Below are 18,708 nucleotides of genomic sequence, written 5' to 3'. Positions count from 1 at the left end.
ATAATTTTTATTCAGTTATGCTATTGATATGTCCTAAAAGGCATGGTATAATGATAAGGTGTCTCACATTGATTCTAAATATGAGGGTTTGAAGTATTTAGAAGTATGGTGTGGTGATAAGGTTTTGCTTTTATTCGTTTTCCTAAAAGAAATATACTCAAGTCATGTATACTTGAATGATAATAATTACAGATTTTAGTATAGCACACCCGAGTGCTTCAAAATCATAATATTTAAATACGTATATTCCATATTCTTTTTCTTGTTACATAAATAATAACCTAAAAAAAGGCCTATTATCAACTTGCCTATTTTATTTGTAAAAGGAACTAATATAATAAATTTCTCTTCGATCAGTTGCATTATTGACTTTATTTATTTATTACAAAAAATAAAAGTACTTTCTATTTCTTATGGGTAGTTTTCTTTTTTAATAGACATTTGAATCACGACAATGAAACATTATTCTGTGTCATATTATCATGTTTTATTCGCTACTTATTCTATTTAATTATATAACCTGACGAACCCACTTCATAATATGATACAATGTGCGCATCGCAAAGTGACGAAATAGAAATGATTGAAGATTTAAAGATGCAACACATTACCACATGTTTGAACACTAACATCGAGAAGAAATACGAGTGGTTTAGACTTTACTACTTTAGCCACCCTTTCTACCACCAAATGACATCGACTTTATTTCCCAATTTCACAATCTTTGTTATCCCTTTCTTTTGAATTACTCGATAATTTACTTTCACTAGATATTAGATAGATGGGCAAAGAAACCGGTTAACAGAACAATTTGGAAACTGAACCGAAACCAAATCAGTTTAAAACTATTGGTTAGGATAGGTTTGTAGTTTTTCTGCAAAAACCAGTTTGGAACCGAATCTTATTAGAAATCGATGTGTGAGTGTATTTTTGTATGTATGTATCTATATAGGAAAGCTGATTTTGTAATCTTACATGTTTTAGGTGGACCGATAATTATATCACTTTATAAAAGGCTTTGTGTATTCAGACACCCTTTTTGCTATCCATACATCCTTTTAACACACAATTTATCTTATATGTACATCCTCACTAAAGAACCAAAGGATGTCTAAATAGCAGGCCCCTTATAAAATTGTTGTTACTGGTCCCACTTTATACATTATTTGTTTTCATAGACTCCCATTAAAAAAACACTTAACTTCATAAAGTTTTTTTTTTTTGAATTTCATATGATGTATTAGGACTTTTGATCAGAAGAATGATGCGTTTGATTGATGTAAAACTTATCTCAAAATGCTACTTCAAATGATTTGATTTTTGTTAATAAGAAGTTTAAACACCTAAATTGAAGCACCGTTTCGTCGTTTGGAGCACGTTTTGAGGTAAGTCTTACATCTATCGACTCTAATCCTCTGGCTGATCAAATTCTCTAAATAATTAGTTTGACATTCGAAAATGGCATGGGGGGGGGGGGGGGTTGCTCAGGGGCTCCAATAAAAACAAATAGAATGAAAGGTAGGACCGTTGACAACATTTTTCTAAGATGATATTATTATTGACAAACTTAAAATGTAGGATTAATAATATCCAAGTTTTCATGTATGTATGCATGCATGCATGCTATGTATCGCTTTCTATGTATCATGTATGTTATGTATGTATGGAGCTATATATGTATGTGATGGTCGAGTGTAATTCTTGTATATAAATGATTTATATTTTATTAGTTTTATTAAGTTTTTAGTTTGAACTATGATCTTGGTTTATAAAGCACACAATTGTCTAGAATTCATGTCCTGGCGGTTTTTATACAACTCTGAACCCATGTGTGATTTGTTTTCCGCGGTTGTTTACAACTTGCTACAGTGCTCGCTTAATATAAACTAAAACTTTGCTAGTAGTGTGTTCAACACTCAATCTGCATGCTTTATAATTTAATAACAAATTAAAAACACCGGCCATTTACTCTTCACGATTCGACACCCTACTTACCCTGCTAGTTAGAGTGAATAAGTAGCACTAATTAAACTTATTTACCCTACTTACCTTGCTAATTAGGATGAATAAGTAGCACTAATTAAACTTATTTTTGACCGTAACTTCGACACCGGTCGGTATATAATTTATGTATGTATTTTTGTGTGTATGTATGCTATGAATGTATAAAGCTACGTAAGTAGGTATTTATATTATGTATCACACATGCATATTATAAATTTATGTGTCTATTTATGTATGTATAATGTATGCATGTATTTATTTATTTTTTTCAATAAGAGTATCATATTATAGCAAATCGGTTCATATAAAAACCGATTCCAAACCGATCCTAACCGGTTTCATCAGGTCCAATTTTTGAATACCTCAAACCAATTTAGTTTGTAATAGGTTTTGTCAGAATCTGGTTTTGACTATGTTGATTAGAAACCGGCTCGGTTTCAACCTAAACCAGTTTAGAGTAAATAAATGGTTTGTGCGCCTCTACTCAATCTTACTTCTCCTGTTAATTAACATCCTAAAACTCTTTGGCAACCCTAAAAAAACAAACTTGCTTTAGTTGCACCATACCCATCTTGTCATATATTTAACCTCTAGTGGTATTTTTGAACGGCTAATTTGGATCACTGACGTACTCGATCATCTTCATTTCATCTTTAAATGGTTACCCAGAATACCCGCCTATAAGTGAAAAAACCCCGACCCAACTTGAGCCCCTAGTGATGAAACTCATGAGGTTCCTAGCACTTCCCAACACCATTTATATCACGGCAAGTGGGATATCGCAACCTTCTCAGTTCTCAAACCAATTAAGTAGACGATCCGCTTACAAGCACCTAAATGATAACAAATTTTAAAATACACGCTTCCATTTAACATCGCCATCTATCCTGTAAAAGCCTAATTTTCATGTATCATTTAAATGAATACTTGTTAATACAATTAATTAGATAGAGCCTTTTAATTATTTTTGTTATGGACGACAAGAATGAATTATGGTTGATGTGTAGATATTTGACAAAAGTCAAGGCCAAACGTGTAAATATTTCAAGACCCATTCGTTTGTAAACAAGTGAAACTAGGGGTGAACAAAAAACGGTTCGGAACCGCCAGAACCGAGGAACCGGAACCGAACCGGTGCCTCAGAACCGCTAATGTGTGTACCGGTTCGGTTCTCGGTTCTCAGAATTTGCATTAAACGGTTCCCGGTTCGGTTCCGGGTAAAACCGGCGGTTCTAGACTTGGAACCGAAGAACCAGAATATTCAAAATGTTTTAAATAAATTTATCAATCCTCATTTTTTATAGAGTAACTTATTAACCGACATCCATTCAATCATTTTTTAATTCAAACCTTCTTTCTTTACGGTCAAGAACTAGCAACCATGATCAATTTTGATTTAAGCTATCAAGGTAATTTAATATAAAATGATATGATCTTCCATTAATCTATCGTTGCTAATGATTTATTTAACTTCAACACCTAGGTTTTAATAACGGATGTTCAGGTTGTAATCTAAATAAGTTTTACCGTGAAAGAAGACATACAATTGTATAAACTTGTTTTGCAATTTGCAAAGTTTGCATAACTCATTTGATAAATAAATTATCGAACCGGTTCTGGCAAGAACCGCTTAGCAAGAACCAGCTTTAGCGGTTCTGGAACCGAACCGGTTTACTATAATAGGTTCCGGTTCCGGTTCTATTTTTCACTCATTTTCGGTTCCGGTTCGGTTCTTGCGGTTCTGAACCGTTGCACAACCCTAAGTGAAACATAGTTGCATTTTTTTACCATCTAAACCCAATTTTTTGTCTCGCCTAATTAATATTCTTGGATCTGCCACTGCCACTGTTTATCAACAAATAATTCAAGTTGTTGGTCAGAAAATTCTTGTACCATCTTGCAGAAAGCTTTGGTATCCTGGTTAGTGTTTGTCGATCCACATAGTGGAGTCCGTACCTCACATTATAACCAGAGTTCCATTGATAGCAGTCCATAAGTGACCATACGAAATATCCGCGCACATATGCTCCCTCTCTGTTATTTCAAACAACTTTCTTCTAATCAACGGCAGTTAAAATTCAAAATAAAAATTGATATACATAAAGATTACTCGGCCAACCTAATAGACTTGGCTAAAGAAGCAAGGTATTTTGCGTGATATTCAACTCGCTTGACGTCATTAGTTAGCACATTAACTCGTTGCTCTTGCACATCCGGTGAAGAATACCCTGCAAAAGAAGTAGTATAATTGAAACGAGACAATATGCTACAAAATATGAAAATGGTGACACTAACCATTTTCAGTAATAAACATGGGGATGTTATTGTATCGAATCTTGACAAGGTTAACAATCTCTTCCATGCCTCTAGGAACAACATATGATCCTTCCATCCCTGTCAGTTTTGTTAATAAACAAAATTCACTACAAGAAATCTGGCTTTTAGCGGCGACATTAGTACCTTCATGTCGCCGCTAAAAGCTTTTTTTGTCGCCGCTAAAAAGATGGTGCCACATGGGATAGATGTCGCCACTAAAAGATGTGCCACGTCATCACCCAGCCATGTCATCGCCACATCATCCTAGTATTAGTGGCGACATTTGTCGCCGCTAAAAAAAACCTTTTGTCATACTTATTTTCTTTTTAGCGACGACATTGTCGCCGCTAAAAGTCACTTTATATTTTTTTGGTTTTTCAGTATTTGCATTTTTCCCCTGTAATTTCCAGTTTTTTTTATTCAATAACCTGCATATTTTTTGGATTTTGATACAAAAGCACTAATTTATAAAAACACACCATTTGTCTTAAAAATACACAAAAAACTACATAACATGTCGATAATCACGGTTATCTTGTCTAGTTAACATAAAACATAAAACCGCTAGTCATCATCCACGTCCAAATATCTTGTCTAGTTAACATCTAGCTTACCATAAAACCCCTAGTTTATCTCATCATCCCCAGCGCTATCGTCACTATTATCTTCGTCCACCAAGTGTGATGACCTTCTCGAACTCATAAACTCATCAAAACAATTTATGAAGACCGGGTCTTGAAACATTAGCTTGATTTGATCCTACAATATCAATGAAGTATACAAATAGTAAGTTAAAAACAAAATTACTTCACATGAATACAAACATGTCCCTAACAGGCCAAAACCGGGTAAGTACAAGTAACAGAAACATTTTTATACATATCAGGTCTTAAGTAGTTAATGTTCGGCTCAAAGTAACATTAATAATGCAAGTCATTTTAACTAGTTGCTGGTCTTAACTTGTTCGGCTCAAAGTAACATTTTTAAAGGCTGAGTTGATGTTAGTAAATAAGCGAGTTTAACCTGTGTCATAGGCTGAGTTGATGTTAGTAAATAAGCGAGTTTAACCTGTGTCATAGGCTGAGTTGGTGCATGCCCCTCTTTTTCATGAGCCGAACATGTCGATGTAAATCCTAAAGGCGGTTTGCGCCCAATCCCTCTAATAAACCCGCGTCGGGAACCCATCTCCTTCTCAAATTCTGCAACTTCATTTACTTGTGACGGGCCACCTTCTTCATCAAGGGTCTGAGTTTGAATCTCATACTCCCGCTCTAAAGCATGCTATATTTTACAAAGATGCTCTTAATAACTTTATTTATATGCGTATATATAAATAAATATATGTTACATGTAAAGTATACTTTAAGTAAATACTTACATAATGTCGTTCCGTTTCCTCGTCATAAAAATTCCCAAGTTCATCAGTATTAACATCATGATACGTTTGGAGTCGGGTTTGATTCTGTTTTAACAATTAGTCAATAGATTATACGTTAAATAAATACTTAATTATAGTAGCTATATATAATACATATATATTACCTTTTTGTATGTGGTGCTAGAATATGTGCTCGACCCACCCCGGTTCACCTTTGTTTGTTTTTGACGATTCTGTTTGTTTGCTTTTGAACTATTTTCATGCGCCTCCGACCGTCGATGCTCTCTATCTCTCTTAACTGCTTCCAAATCAAATTTTCCCTAGGAAGTTAAAAAAAACAGTTAATTTGGTAAAAAAACGAATCAAAAGGAACATAAAAATTGCTTACTAAAATAATTCATTTACCTTGAGATGCTCTTCCAAGGCATTCTTCTCAGCAGAGGAAACATATTTCCAAGATTTTTTATCAAAGGCAATAGAGTTCCACATATAGATCCTAACCTCACGCGTGAAATAATCATTACGAGTACCAACCGGATATTAACAATACAATAAGTTCCCGCTCATAAGTTTGAATAACAAGTCAAATCATTATTTTTAGATAATATTTCATAGTTATTAGTTTCCTTTTATTGTGTATATTCATTCCCCAAATTATGGGATTACATCTTGTATAAATGTATGATTGTAATATGTGAAAAGTAATTCGGTTGATTATCCTTTTAATATGTTAATACCGGAGTGTATGTGGCAATTTTATCAAAAGGAAGATCTAAAGGTCCCCCTTTTTTCGCAATCTCTTGCGCAAGTTTCAAGTTTTTAGCCTTTCCTCTCGTGTTCTTTTTTGGAACAACTTCAATTATAATTAAAAATTATTAGTCATGATATTTATAATAATGACCAAATATATTAACTAAAAAATAAATAAATAACCAATAAATTATGCTAAGACTTACCATCTTCCTCGTGCCGACCTCGGTTGCCACTAAAAGGTGGTGGTGGATCCCCAGCACCGTCCCCGCCATGCCCAAGGCCCATTACATCAGCCATCATAAAATCTACACAGCTGGTCCAAACATTAAGACACATGCAGATTGTTTAAAAATTAAAAATTGCAACTGATCAACAGACTGTTTAAAAGCTAACACACTAACAGACGAGTCAATAACACAGCTGGTCAAAACTTTAAGACACAACTGCAACTGATCAACAGACTATTTAAAAACTAACACACTAACAGACGAGTCAACAACACAGCTGGTCAAAACTTTAAGACACAACCAGACTGTTAAAAAATTAAAAATTACAACTGGTCAACAGACTGTTTAAAAATTAACACACTAACAGACGAGTCAATAACACAGCTGGTCAAAACCTTAAGACACAAACAGACTGTTTAAAAATTAAAAAACCCACGTATGAGGATTTTCTTAAGTCCTTATTTGATTTATGTTGTTTTGTTCGGTATAATGATGATATGTGTATATGATTGTCTATGTATGTGTGTTCTCTCGTTTAATAAACAATCATGGGACGAGCTCGAGCCTAAAAGTAAGCTAAATGAGCCCGAGCTCGGTGTGCATATATAAAATAAAAATGGTTTAAACGAACGAATCTGAGACTTGGCCCGTGGTCTAAACGGTCTGCATCAGGCATGTATTTATGCAAACTTGTTTTTAGAAAAGTCAGAAAATCAAAACAACAAAAGATAAGAATGGAGTAATATGAAGAAACGTATTGCCATGTTAGATATTCTTTCAGTTTGTAAACAATTAACAGTATAAAAGATATTACTGGTTGGCTACAACCAAACCATACCAGTACCCGTTTAAAATATTTAAGTATTTATATATGTGCAAAAAATCATGTTAAAAAATATTAACTAAAAGTTAAAACAATATTAAATGTTAGTTCAGTGGTCACGAGCTGAGTTTATATATGTGCAGAAAATCACGAGCTGAGCCAAGTCACGAGCGAGCCACGAGCCGAACCAACCATTGCTCGGGTTCAGCTCGTTCAGACTAATATTACTTTATATACACACAACGGACTAAGGCCCGTTTACTAAAAAAGGTATCTGCTGTTTTATATTAGCGGGCAGCCCCACCCAAGTTCGACTATTTCTAAAACTGAAATGGCTTTAATTTGATGTAAGCTAGTTAATTATATAAATCAAAACTTCTTTTTTAAAACAAAAACTTGATGTAATTTCATATATGAAACACCAATAAATAAATTCTAAAAAATAAAGATTAATTTGTAAGTACATTTTTCTAACTCTCGATAAGGGCCGCCTCTGCACAAACCGAGCCACGAGTTGAGCCAAGTCACGAGCGAGTCAAGAGCCGAACCAACCATTGCTCGGGTTCAGCTCGTTCAGACTAATATTAATTTATATACACACAACGGACTAAGGCCCGATTACTAAACAATGTTACTTTTAGGCTCGAGCTCGGGCTTGCTTATTAAACGAGCTAACACACATACATACACAACCATACAAATCAAAAATCACCATCAAATCAAGCTACTCCATACAAATCGGGCAAAATTAAACACACTGCAACATAACTCAAATTTCAACTGATAACTAAACTATTTTTCCCCTAACTTAGACCTAAGAAACAAAATCCATACTTAAACAAAAATCAAAGTAACTTTCCCCTAATTTAGACCTAATTAATCAAGCATACTGAAACATAAGTAATAAAAACAAAAAATACTTACAAAACTATAATGACACAGATTCACGGTGCAGCTCCGGCAGTGCTCAACAGACTAAAATCAATTCATATCACCTTTTAGAATGAGATTGTCTATGATCTTGTTATAGAACATGATGGCAGCAGGGTTAACTTCACCCAACCTTCCTCCTGCTCAACAAAATATACAAAACAAATTAATTACGCAATGTTGAAAAGATAATGAAAGTAATTCAAGGATAGTAATATATATACTTGGAAGAATTCTAGCCCAAGATATCGAAAATCTGTATGCTTGTATGCCAAGCGAATGCATCAACTCGATATCTTCCTGTGTAACAAAAGAAGGTGATATATGGAACAGTCAGTATGTATATAACTATATAAGACATTGAAGTCATTTAAAATGAACCAGGAACATATGATCATGATCATCTGCAATATCTCCATTGTCCCCATTTTCTCCACAACCTAATAAAAATAGTGATATAATATTCATCACTGGAATCAAAATAAAATTGTGGTATATATAATTATAAACATTAAACATCAGTCGTTATACTAACCTAGGGAGTGACAATACACATCCCAGTTGCTTAAAGATTTATCGTCTTCAAGATAGGCTCCTTCAACCTGTAAAATTAACTAACTTCATGGATTAAGTGCTAACAAGCTATGATAGTGAGCAAGAAATGGGAGGACGGACTTGGTAAGCAGAAGTAGCTGCTCCGAAGAGAAACCCGGATGGTTTTGATTGGAAGCTCTTCAAATAGGAATCCTGTATCGCCATTATTAGAAGCTTCAAGAAGTGGTCCAGGAGCATAAATGAGGAAGAAAACAATCCTTCTCAAAATCCTCAGTCCAACGCCTTAACCAAAAAACTTATTGTTGGAATTTTAGTGAAAATGTGTTTTTTTTTTTTTAATTTTGGCACACGTAATTATTTTTATATGTTACTTAGTGTGTTTATGTTCTATGCGAGAGGATTATAACAAACCAAACCTATTTTAAGGGACTTCGATTATAGAAATCCATTCTTTTCTTTCTTTTGGTATGCTTATAATAAATTCTTTTCAAGACATGCATGTTTATATTTTAACTCTCATTTCTTTTGTGAATAATCCAAACAATTAATCACCCTTGACTTTCCTGTTCCTACGACAAATCATTTACATACAAACTAAATTATATAGACTTATTAATATAAATAAATATTACAAACACTAGTTTATACAAAAACAAATTTGCATAAAAGCGTGTATGCATCTACTTTTGATGACATCATGACATTATATTATATATATATAGTAAAAACTAACATCTGATTCACTCACAGTTTCACAATTCATGACTCATACTCATGTTAATGTATGGTTCTCTCTCTCCTCGCCACTTGATTTTTTCTTTTTCTCCGGTGGCATTTAGGCGAACACTTGGTCTATCAACTATATCGTTGGTGACGCCGGACGGCGATGGTGTTTCCGGGTTCCGATTATCGTCTGTTGTTGCGTTGTCAACTTCCGATTCGGAACCTTGGTTGCACCAAACGACGATGGTGTATACTTCATCCTACATCAGATGTGGCGTCGCCAGGTTCAAACCCTCGGTGGTGATTGCGTTTCGTCACCGTCGCCAGCTCCGTTGAGCATCAGGCCTTTGTTCTTCCTGCACAAATACTAGGTGTGGTTCTTAGATTACCCCACCGAACATCATTTGATTCAGTTGTTAGGGTATATGATAATTAGTAATTGAGGTTTTTAAAAACATGAATACATTCATGCTTTGTCCAGATCCTGTTTTTGTGGGTTCCATTTTTTGATTTGTATATTATAGGAGTTAAGTTTGATTATTTTGCTGAACATGTACAATTTTGATTAGATGATTTTGATCCATTATATGTGTTTTGCAGCTGGATTTGAGGTGTTTTATGGTATAAAAACAATTGGATTTAAGGTGATTCCTGTTTTTTAAACATGAGATGATTGTATGTGAATTGAGTTAAGAATGAGCCTCTCTACTATTGATCAATTCTTCATGTATATAATAGAAAACATGAATATTATGATAAACTTATAACTAAAACATACCTATCACAGCAGAGAGAGAGGCCACGGCTGATGTGAACGATCCAGACGACATGGCAGTCAGCTTGGTGAGGTTCCCCTTTAGGATGTATATTAGTGATGGGATTAGGGTTCTTGAGAAACCGAATAATATAGAGGGAGAGAGGGTCACGAATTATATGTGAGGTTTAGGTATGTTCAATGATGTTAATTAGTCTCTCCATATATTTATATACACCCAAGTAGGGCTGTTCAAAAAGCTCATGGCTCGAAGCTCGCTCGAAAAAAACTCGAAGAATGCTCGCTCGAAATCGGCTCGATTGTAAACGAGCCGAGCCGAGCTCGACTCGATTTCTAAGCAAGCCGAGCCTGAGCTAGTCCCGGCTCGACTCGAGCTCGCTCGATAGGCTCGAACTATTTTATTTTATCTTATTATATATATACATATATATACATACATGCATATATATCCAGTCCAATTATTTAACACATGGGCTTCCTTTTCAATTAAAGAGTCCAGCCCGATATTATACAAAATACCCAGTTAACCAGTTAACCACAGCCCAATACAATTATACAAAATAACTGTTCTTCACTTCTTCAACCCTAATCTCACTCCTCTCCTCACGCCGCTCTTGCAGTCATGCCCACAAACCCTGATTGACAATATAATCCTTGTAATCTCCATTAGCAGCATCGGCATCAAAATCCAACACCGTAGCCGACTGAAACAACGAAGACGACGGCGTTGACGGAGGCGATTCCATCGCACTGTGAGAGATGCATCGAGCAGACTCTGGAGTCGCGAAGAACTGTTGTTGAGCTGGGGCTTGAAAGTGATTTGAACTGTTGCTGCTGCTTAATTAGTTGTTAACATGATGGTTGAAAGTAATTTGCTCATTTTAATTTTCTATAAACCGAAAAAAAAACTGTAGCATTATTGTAAATAAGTGAAATATTAAGAATACAGTGTATGCATTTGGTGGTTACAATGTCTTGTTGATTATTGAATACACTGTATACAGGTAAAATCGAGCCAGCTCGAATAAAACCAAGCCGAAATTGAGCTCCTATTTTTAGCTCGATTAAGAGTTCGAGCTTGAGCCGAGCCAGCTCGATTATAAATCAAGCTCGAGCTCGAGCTGGCCTCGGCTCGGGCTCGGCTCGGCTCGTGAACAGCCCTACACCCAAGGGGCCTTGATTAGCAAGAAAGGGTAATTTGGTCCATCAACAATTATCTAGCTAATATAATAATAAGGTACAATTAATTAACTTTACTCTATTATAATATAAATGATCATGTAGACCATATATAAATATACATATCTATATATTTATTCTTACATTCTCCCACTTAACCAAATAATCATTTATTATGAGCATTAGATTAGTCTGCAGATTTTAACACTCATTTTAGCTTTAAACTCAAACTGGAGCAGAGAAATATAGTCATTGAATTGAACATCAGCTCAAGACCCCATTAATCATACTGCAGTCCTTGTTTAAAACCTAAGTAGTTATGATCAAAATTATATAAGTAAGCCCTTCAAATATTTGATTTGTATAATAATTTGTCTATATGTCATTACGCATGCAGAACATATTAAGAGACATACAAAATCAAAATTGAGGAAATTTTATTAAATAAAATATAAATAAGTACAATAGACAATTAAACAAGGTCTTCAGTAAATACCATATTAGCAACATGTTCTTCAAAAACTTTAGGTGGGAGACCTTTAGTCATCGGATCCGCTAGCATATTATGTGTACTAATATACTCAATGCAAAGCTTATTTTCCTCAACTCGTTCACGCACGAACAAATACTTTGTATCAAGATATAAATTAGCTCCAGTTGAACTGTTACTATTCGAGAAATTAACGGCAGCTGAATTATCACAATAAAGCTTCAATGGTCTAGAAATTGAATTGACTAATTTGAGTCCAGAAATCATATTTTTAAGCAACATTCCACAACAGGTAGCATTATAAACAACTATATATTCCACCATCATAGTGGAAGTAGTCGTTAACTGTTGCTTATGACTCCTCCATGAGATGGGCCCGCCTACTAACATAAAGATATACCCCGAAGTGGACTTCTTGTTATCTTTGCATTTAGCAAAGTCAGAATCAGAATAAACTACCACTTCTAAATTATCACTTCTTCTATAAGTCAGTTTGTAGTCTTTCGTCCTTTGAAGATATCGAAGCACCTTCTTAGCTGCTTTCCAGGCAGGATTAGTTTGATAACGACCTAACATTCCAGAAATATAAGCAATATCTGGGCGAGTACAAACTTGTGTGTACATAAGGCTCCCGACTACTTATGCATAAGGTATCAATCTCATTTGCTCCTTTTCAACCTCTGTTTTTGGACATTGGATTGCCCCGAAACGTCTCCTTTAACTACAGAAGCTGCAGTTGGGTTACAATGTTGCATTTTGTAACGAATAAGGACACAGTCAATGTAGGCCCTTTGAGATAATCGTAAGATCCCTCTGTGTCTGTTTCGGTGAATTTCGATGCTAATAACATAAGAAGCATCTCCGAGATCCTTCATGTCGAAGTTATGCGAGAGTAATCGCTTCGACTCACGCAACATGTCTAAAGTATTACTTGCCAATAGAATATCATCTACGTAAAGGACAAGTATAGTAAACTTACCCCCACTCATTTTGAGGTAGGTGCATTGATCCACTTGATTCTTTGCAAAACCTTGTTTCTTCATAACTTCATCAAACTTTAGGTACCATTGACGTGATGTTTGTTTCAACCCATATATTGTCTTCTTGAGCTTACAGACTAGATGTTCTTGACCTTCGGGTTTAAAACCTTCAGGTTGCTTCATGTACACCTCTTCGTCTAAAGTGCCGTTAAGGAAAACGGTTTTCACGTCCATCTGATGAAGCTCTAAATCAAAGTGAGCTACTAGGGCCATAACGATCCTTAATGAATCTTTTCGAGAGACAGGTGAAAAAGTCTCTTTGATAGTCAATTCCCTCTTTCTGAGTGTAGCTGTTTGCAACCAATCTCGCTTTATAGCATTCAACGTTCCCATTTGGATCAAGTTTTGTTTTGAACACCCATTTACATCCTATGGGTTTAACACCGTTGGGCAATTCTACCAAATCCCAAACGTCATTTTTCCTCATGGAATCAAGCTCATCAATCATCCTTTATTCCATTTAGAAGACTGATCACTGCTCATGGCTTCATTATAAGAGATAGGATCATTAAGCTTTCCGGCGTCAGCTTCAGTCAGGTAGGTGACATAATCATCAAAGTTAGTAGGTCTTCTAGACCTGGATGACACCCTGAGTTGATTAGCGGGTTCAGCACTGTCTTGGTTTTGAGTGTTTGATGTGATTTCATTTTCTGTTATAACGGGTTCTGAGTGCGGAGAAGGTGGTGCAGAAGGTTCAATTGCATGGGGGTACAAGAGGAATAACCATAGTTACAGTAATTGACGAGTCCCCCCCCCCCCCCCGCATCTTGTATTTCTTGCAATTCTTCACAAGGGTTAGTACTGCTCCCACTGATCTTGTAATCCTCCAGGAACACGACACGCTTGGTTTCTACGATACGAATGACATGGGAAGGACAATAGAAACGATAACCCTTTGAATGTTCAGGATACCCGATAAAGAAGCAGGTAACAGTTTTAGGGTCAAGTTTCTTTAGGAAAGGGTTATAAATTTTTGCTTCAGCAATACAACCACATACTTTCATATAATTAAGACCCGGTTTCCTTCCTGTCCAAAGTTCATAAGGAGTTTTAGGGACAGACTTAGAAGGAACTCTATTGAGTATATGAACGGCTGCTTTTAAGGCTTCAGTCCAGAGAAATAGAGGTAAATTAGTGTTGGCTAACATACCGCGTAGCATATCCATAAGGGTTCGATTTCTCCGTTCAGCGACACCATTTTGCTGAGGAGTACCTGGCATGGTATACTGGTTCACGATCCCATGGCCCTTACAAAACTCATAAAATGGACCAGGGCCTGACACACATCAGTATGTCTTCCATAATATTCACTTCCTCTATCTGATCTGACAACTTTTATTTGACAATCTAATTATTTTTCAACTTCAGTTTTACAATCTTTAAAAGTTGTTACAGATTCAGATTTTTCTTTAATGAGATACAGGTACATATATCGGGAATAATCATCAATGAAAGTGATAAATGAAGTATGTCCAGCTATACCAGCAATGGGGTAAGGACCACTAATATCAGTATGAATGAGTTCTAATAAATTAGAGATTCTAGTGGCGCCTTTCTTATTTGCTGATGTCATTTTGCCTTTAAGGCATTTGCGCATGTTCCAAAATCGGTGAAATCGAGATGTGGTAAGACTTCATTCTTCACGAGGCGGGCTAACTGGTCTCGTGAGATGTGGTCTAAACGTTGATGCCACAACATAGAAGAAGTCTCTAAGTCTCGTTTCTCTTTAATCTTTGTGAGTGTTTCATTAATATTATATGACAACAAAGATTTAGAAAAATTATCATCCAGTTCTAATCTATAAAGACCACCATCCAAAAAGCCATAACCAAACAGTTGAGAATTTAAAGAAATAGTAAGTTTGCCACGACCATGAGAAACATCAAAACCGTCCATGTCTTACTTTGGTCCTGATACAAGACTCCGAGTAATCTCAGGAATATATAAGGTATCATAAAGTTTAATACAGAAACCAGTTTTCATTATTAATTGTAAAGTTCCCACAACCTTGACTTCAAGCTCTTTATCATTCCCCAGTCTTAGTGTTCTTTGGTTTCTTTCCAGCTTCCGGATTGAAAGAAATCCCTGAGTAGAATTGGTCACATGAACCATAGAACCAGAATCAAATCACCATGTATTAGCAGGAACAGTTAAATTATAGGACTCAAGTATCATAAAGAGATCATTACCTTTCTTAGTCAGCCACTCCTTAAAGTCTGAACAACCCTTATGCTTATGAATGTACTTCTTACATAACTTGCAGAAAGGCTTTCCAGAGGAGTTTTGAGAGCAAGTTGAGGCACCTGTATTAGTTTTCTGAACTTTAGCAAACTCCTTTCTTGGATTAGTGTTCTTCCTCTTCTTGGAACTGGTGGCAAGGTAAGCAACTTCAGGTTTGCCCATCTTCATACTTCCTCTTGCACGCACATAGCAATCAGCTCACTCATAGTCCATTTGTCCTTCTGGGTGTTGTAATTGATCTTGAAAGCTTCATAGGCAGCTGGAAGAGAGGTCATGATGAAGTGCACCAGAAAACCGTTGTTGATCTCCATTTCTAATCCCTTCAGCTTATGGGCCATGTCATTCATCATCATAATGTGCCCATGAATGCCACTCCTTCCATCATACTTAGTAGTCACCAGCTTGAGAATAAGAGTACTAGCATGCGCCTTAGACGTTCCTTTGAATTGTTCCTCCACAGAAGCCAGATAGGTTTTAGCATTTTCAGAGTCTGAAATAGATCCTCTTATGGGCATGCTAATGGAGTTTTTCATAAGCATTAGAGACATCCGGTTGCATCTCTTCCATTTTTTGAAAAGTAAGTGCTCAGCAGGAGTGCTATTAGCGGTTAGTGCTGGAGGTTCATTCTCGTTTAGAGCAAAGTCGAAATCCAGGATAGCAAGATTAAGCATAAGAGAGTCCTTCCAGGAAGCAAAGTTATCTCCAGTTAATGATGTGATTCCACCATTCAGAGCTGTTATTGGAATTTATATGAGAATGTTAAGATACTAAATTAGAAGAAACTTAGAGTGAACTAGGGGCAATTTAAATTAATGCAGGCATAAATAAGAACCATTTAAATTATGAAGCTGTGATAATAAATATCTATTATTAACATTAAAATAATAGACTAATGTAATTAATAAAACTCTACTTAAATAAAAGATTAATCACCTTTGGGCAGAATTAAATTTTACTTAAGTGTATGTGCAAAACAATTGTAACACATCACCTTTGGGCAGAACTGAAACAACCATTTTAATCATGCACGAGTTAGTTTTTCTTTGATATAGATGTATCGCATCACCTTTGAGCAGAAGTGATACATTTAAATCATGTTTAAGCTAAACTAACACAGTTTGTATTTAGACTTGAATGATATGTTAGATGTATCACATCACCTTTGGGCAGAAGTGTACATCATCATTCATTCAAGTTAAGCTTTTTATATGTTTTGTAAAAGTAATCAATATGAATTTTAAGTATTTACAAAACATTGGTACAATTAATAGCAAAAAAATTTAGGGTACCGTTCTCGAAAAAAATTTAGTCTCGGGAAACTTAGTTTTCTGGTTTAATGCGTTTTCGGGTTTTAGTGTTTTCGGAAACTCAGTGTTCTCCGAAAACTATTTTAGCCGTAAACACATACACCCATAAGTTTATGAACAATTAATAATGTTTGATCTGAATTCTTAGGGATTGTTTGTTTTATCCAAGATTTGATTATTTTTAAAGTAATTCCTTTATTAAGTTTACAGAATTCGAAATATCTTGGTCTAAATCTTAATCAAAAAATTTAGTAAAACATTATAACAATTCAGATATTGAACCAGATTATACCAAATTTTCGAAAACTGTTGTGAACACGAATAATCATTTAATTTACTAGATTTCGAAAAACTGTCAGTTTATATCAGATACGATTTTTAATATCGAAAAATTTTTAGGGTTTGTTTATTTTCAGATTATTAATCAGAACAATAAATAAATAAAACGAATTAATAAAACCGAAAATTTTTAGGGATTATCAAGTTTTAGTCCATGTCTTCCGGTTTTAGATCCTGAGTTAATGAAAGACATGAAGAACTGATTAGTCAACATCGCTCTTGATACCACATGTTGATCAGTTCTTCATGTATATAATAGAAAACATGAATATTATGATAAACCTACAACTAAAACATACCTGTCATAGCAGAGAGAGAGGCCACGACTAATGAGAACGATCCATGCGACATGGCAGTCAGCTTGGTCGGGTTCCCCTTTAGGATGTATATTAGTGATGGGGATTAAGGTTCTTGAGAAACCAAATAATAAAGAGAGAGAGGGTCACGAATTATATGTGAGGTTTAGGTTATGTTCATTGATGTTAATTAGTCTCTCCATATATTTATATACACCCAAAGGGAAACCCTTGATTAGCAAGAAAGGGTAATTTGGTCCATCAACAATTACCTAGCTAACATAATAATAAGGTATAATTAATTAACTTTGATCTATTATAATATAAATGATCATGTAGGGTATACATAAATATACATATCCATATATTTATTCTTAAATCCACAACTTTGTGAGGCAATATCGGAGGACGACGAGACATATCTTTAATTCTCCGTTTGCAATCTCCATTGTAGCCGTTACGGTGTAATCGTCTTGCTGCGATGATAAAACTGCTCTAAGCCGAATTTACGAAAACTTTGCTTATTGTTATGTGGCAGTTGAAAGTCGTCCCATATAAGCCGATAAATTAAAAGCGATACATACGCACATACAAAGTACAAACACTTAAAAGTAAGATATTTTTTTAAGTTCGACCCGTTAGATAAACAACACCAAATATAATCCAATTTTTACTGTCACAGATAAAAGATAACCGAGATCAGATATTTACGGGTTATGTTTTATCTCTAATGGATCAAACTTTACTACGGTTACCTAACGGGTTACACTTAAAGAGGGGCTTTCATTCAATTCACTTTGTACAAAGGGATTATCAAGAAATTGCGCGTGTTGAATGGGTCAGGAAAGGTAGGGTTCTACTACAAACTTCTCATTTGTTGGTGCAAAGGAAGTGAATAGCCTTAATATTGCAGAATTATGAAAGGATATGGTGCTCTTTGAAGGTAAGCCTAGACTAATTCGATTTCATTTGCCATTTGTAAAGAAAGTTTATACGATTATATTGCTATTGTCACTTGGAGGTTTCAACAAAGATGGTAAGATGATGCAAATTAATGTAATTCTCATGTTTTGATTGATGATATCGGGAATACCCTCCACTAATTTAATATTTCATTTATGTTTCGAGTGTCATTAGTATTTTCAAACGTTTACAAGTTATTTGTTTTTCAGTCGCATGCCTGCGCAACGCTCGAGTTGTAAAACCTAGTTATATATATTATTTTGTAACTTGCCATTACCTCACAAATTAATACTATTCATAAGGGAAGCCTATTAACTTCTAACACGTATACATTCTCTTCATAATTTTAATATTTTTTTTGTTAAATGT

At 35.1% G+C, this 18,708-nt stretch overlaps 1 protein-coding gene and 2 long non-coding RNA genes across 3 annotated transcripts; 1 reads left to right on the top strand and 2 right to left on the bottom strand.

The window, feature by feature from the left end:
• Positions 1-3,808: 3,808 nt before the first annotated feature.
• Positions 3,809-4,418, bottom strand: LOC143540031 (putative inactive beta-glucosidase 14). The gene is made up of 3 exons (XM_077033201.1): positions 4,300-4,418; positions 4,124-4,232; positions 3,809-4,038 (listed from the first exon to the last, which is right to left on the bottom strand). The coding sequence occupies exons 1-3, from the start codon at positions 4,394-4,396 to the stop codon at positions 3,819-3,821; spliced, it is 426 nt and encodes a 141-aa protein (XP_076889316.1). The 5' UTR covers positions 4,397-4,418; the 3' UTR covers positions 3,809-3,818.
• A 150-nt stretch (positions 4,419-4,568) lies between these two features.
• On the bottom strand, positions 4,569-5,953 carry LOC143540034 (uncharacterized). The gene is made up of 3 exons (XR_013136531.1): positions 5,699-5,953; positions 5,389-5,601; positions 4,569-5,079 (listed from the first exon to the last, which is right to left on the bottom strand). It is a non-coding gene; the product is annotated as an uncharacterized LOC143540034 (long non-coding RNA).
• Positions 5,954-9,761: 3,808 nt separating this feature from the next.
• On the top strand, positions 9,762-18,523 carry LOC143540018 (uncharacterized). Its single transcript, XR_013136527.1, has 2 exons — positions 9,762-10,080; positions 18,059-18,523. It is a non-coding gene; the product is annotated as an uncharacterized LOC143540018 (long non-coding RNA).
• The last annotated feature ends 185 nt before the right edge of the window (positions 18,524-18,708 follow it).

This window comes from Bidens hawaiensis, unplaced genomic scaffold, assembly GCF_021521415.1.
Source record: "Bidens hawaiensis isolate Kalapana, Puna unplaced genomic scaffold, B.hawaiensis_p1.1 tig00012134_1, whole genome shotgun sequence".
Classification (NCBI taxonomy): Eukaryota; Viridiplantae; Streptophyta; class Magnoliopsida; order Asterales; family Asteraceae; genus Bidens; species Bidens hawaiensis.
Note: the sequence above shows the minus strand (reverse complement) of the source record. Positions and strands in the feature narration are given on the sequence as shown.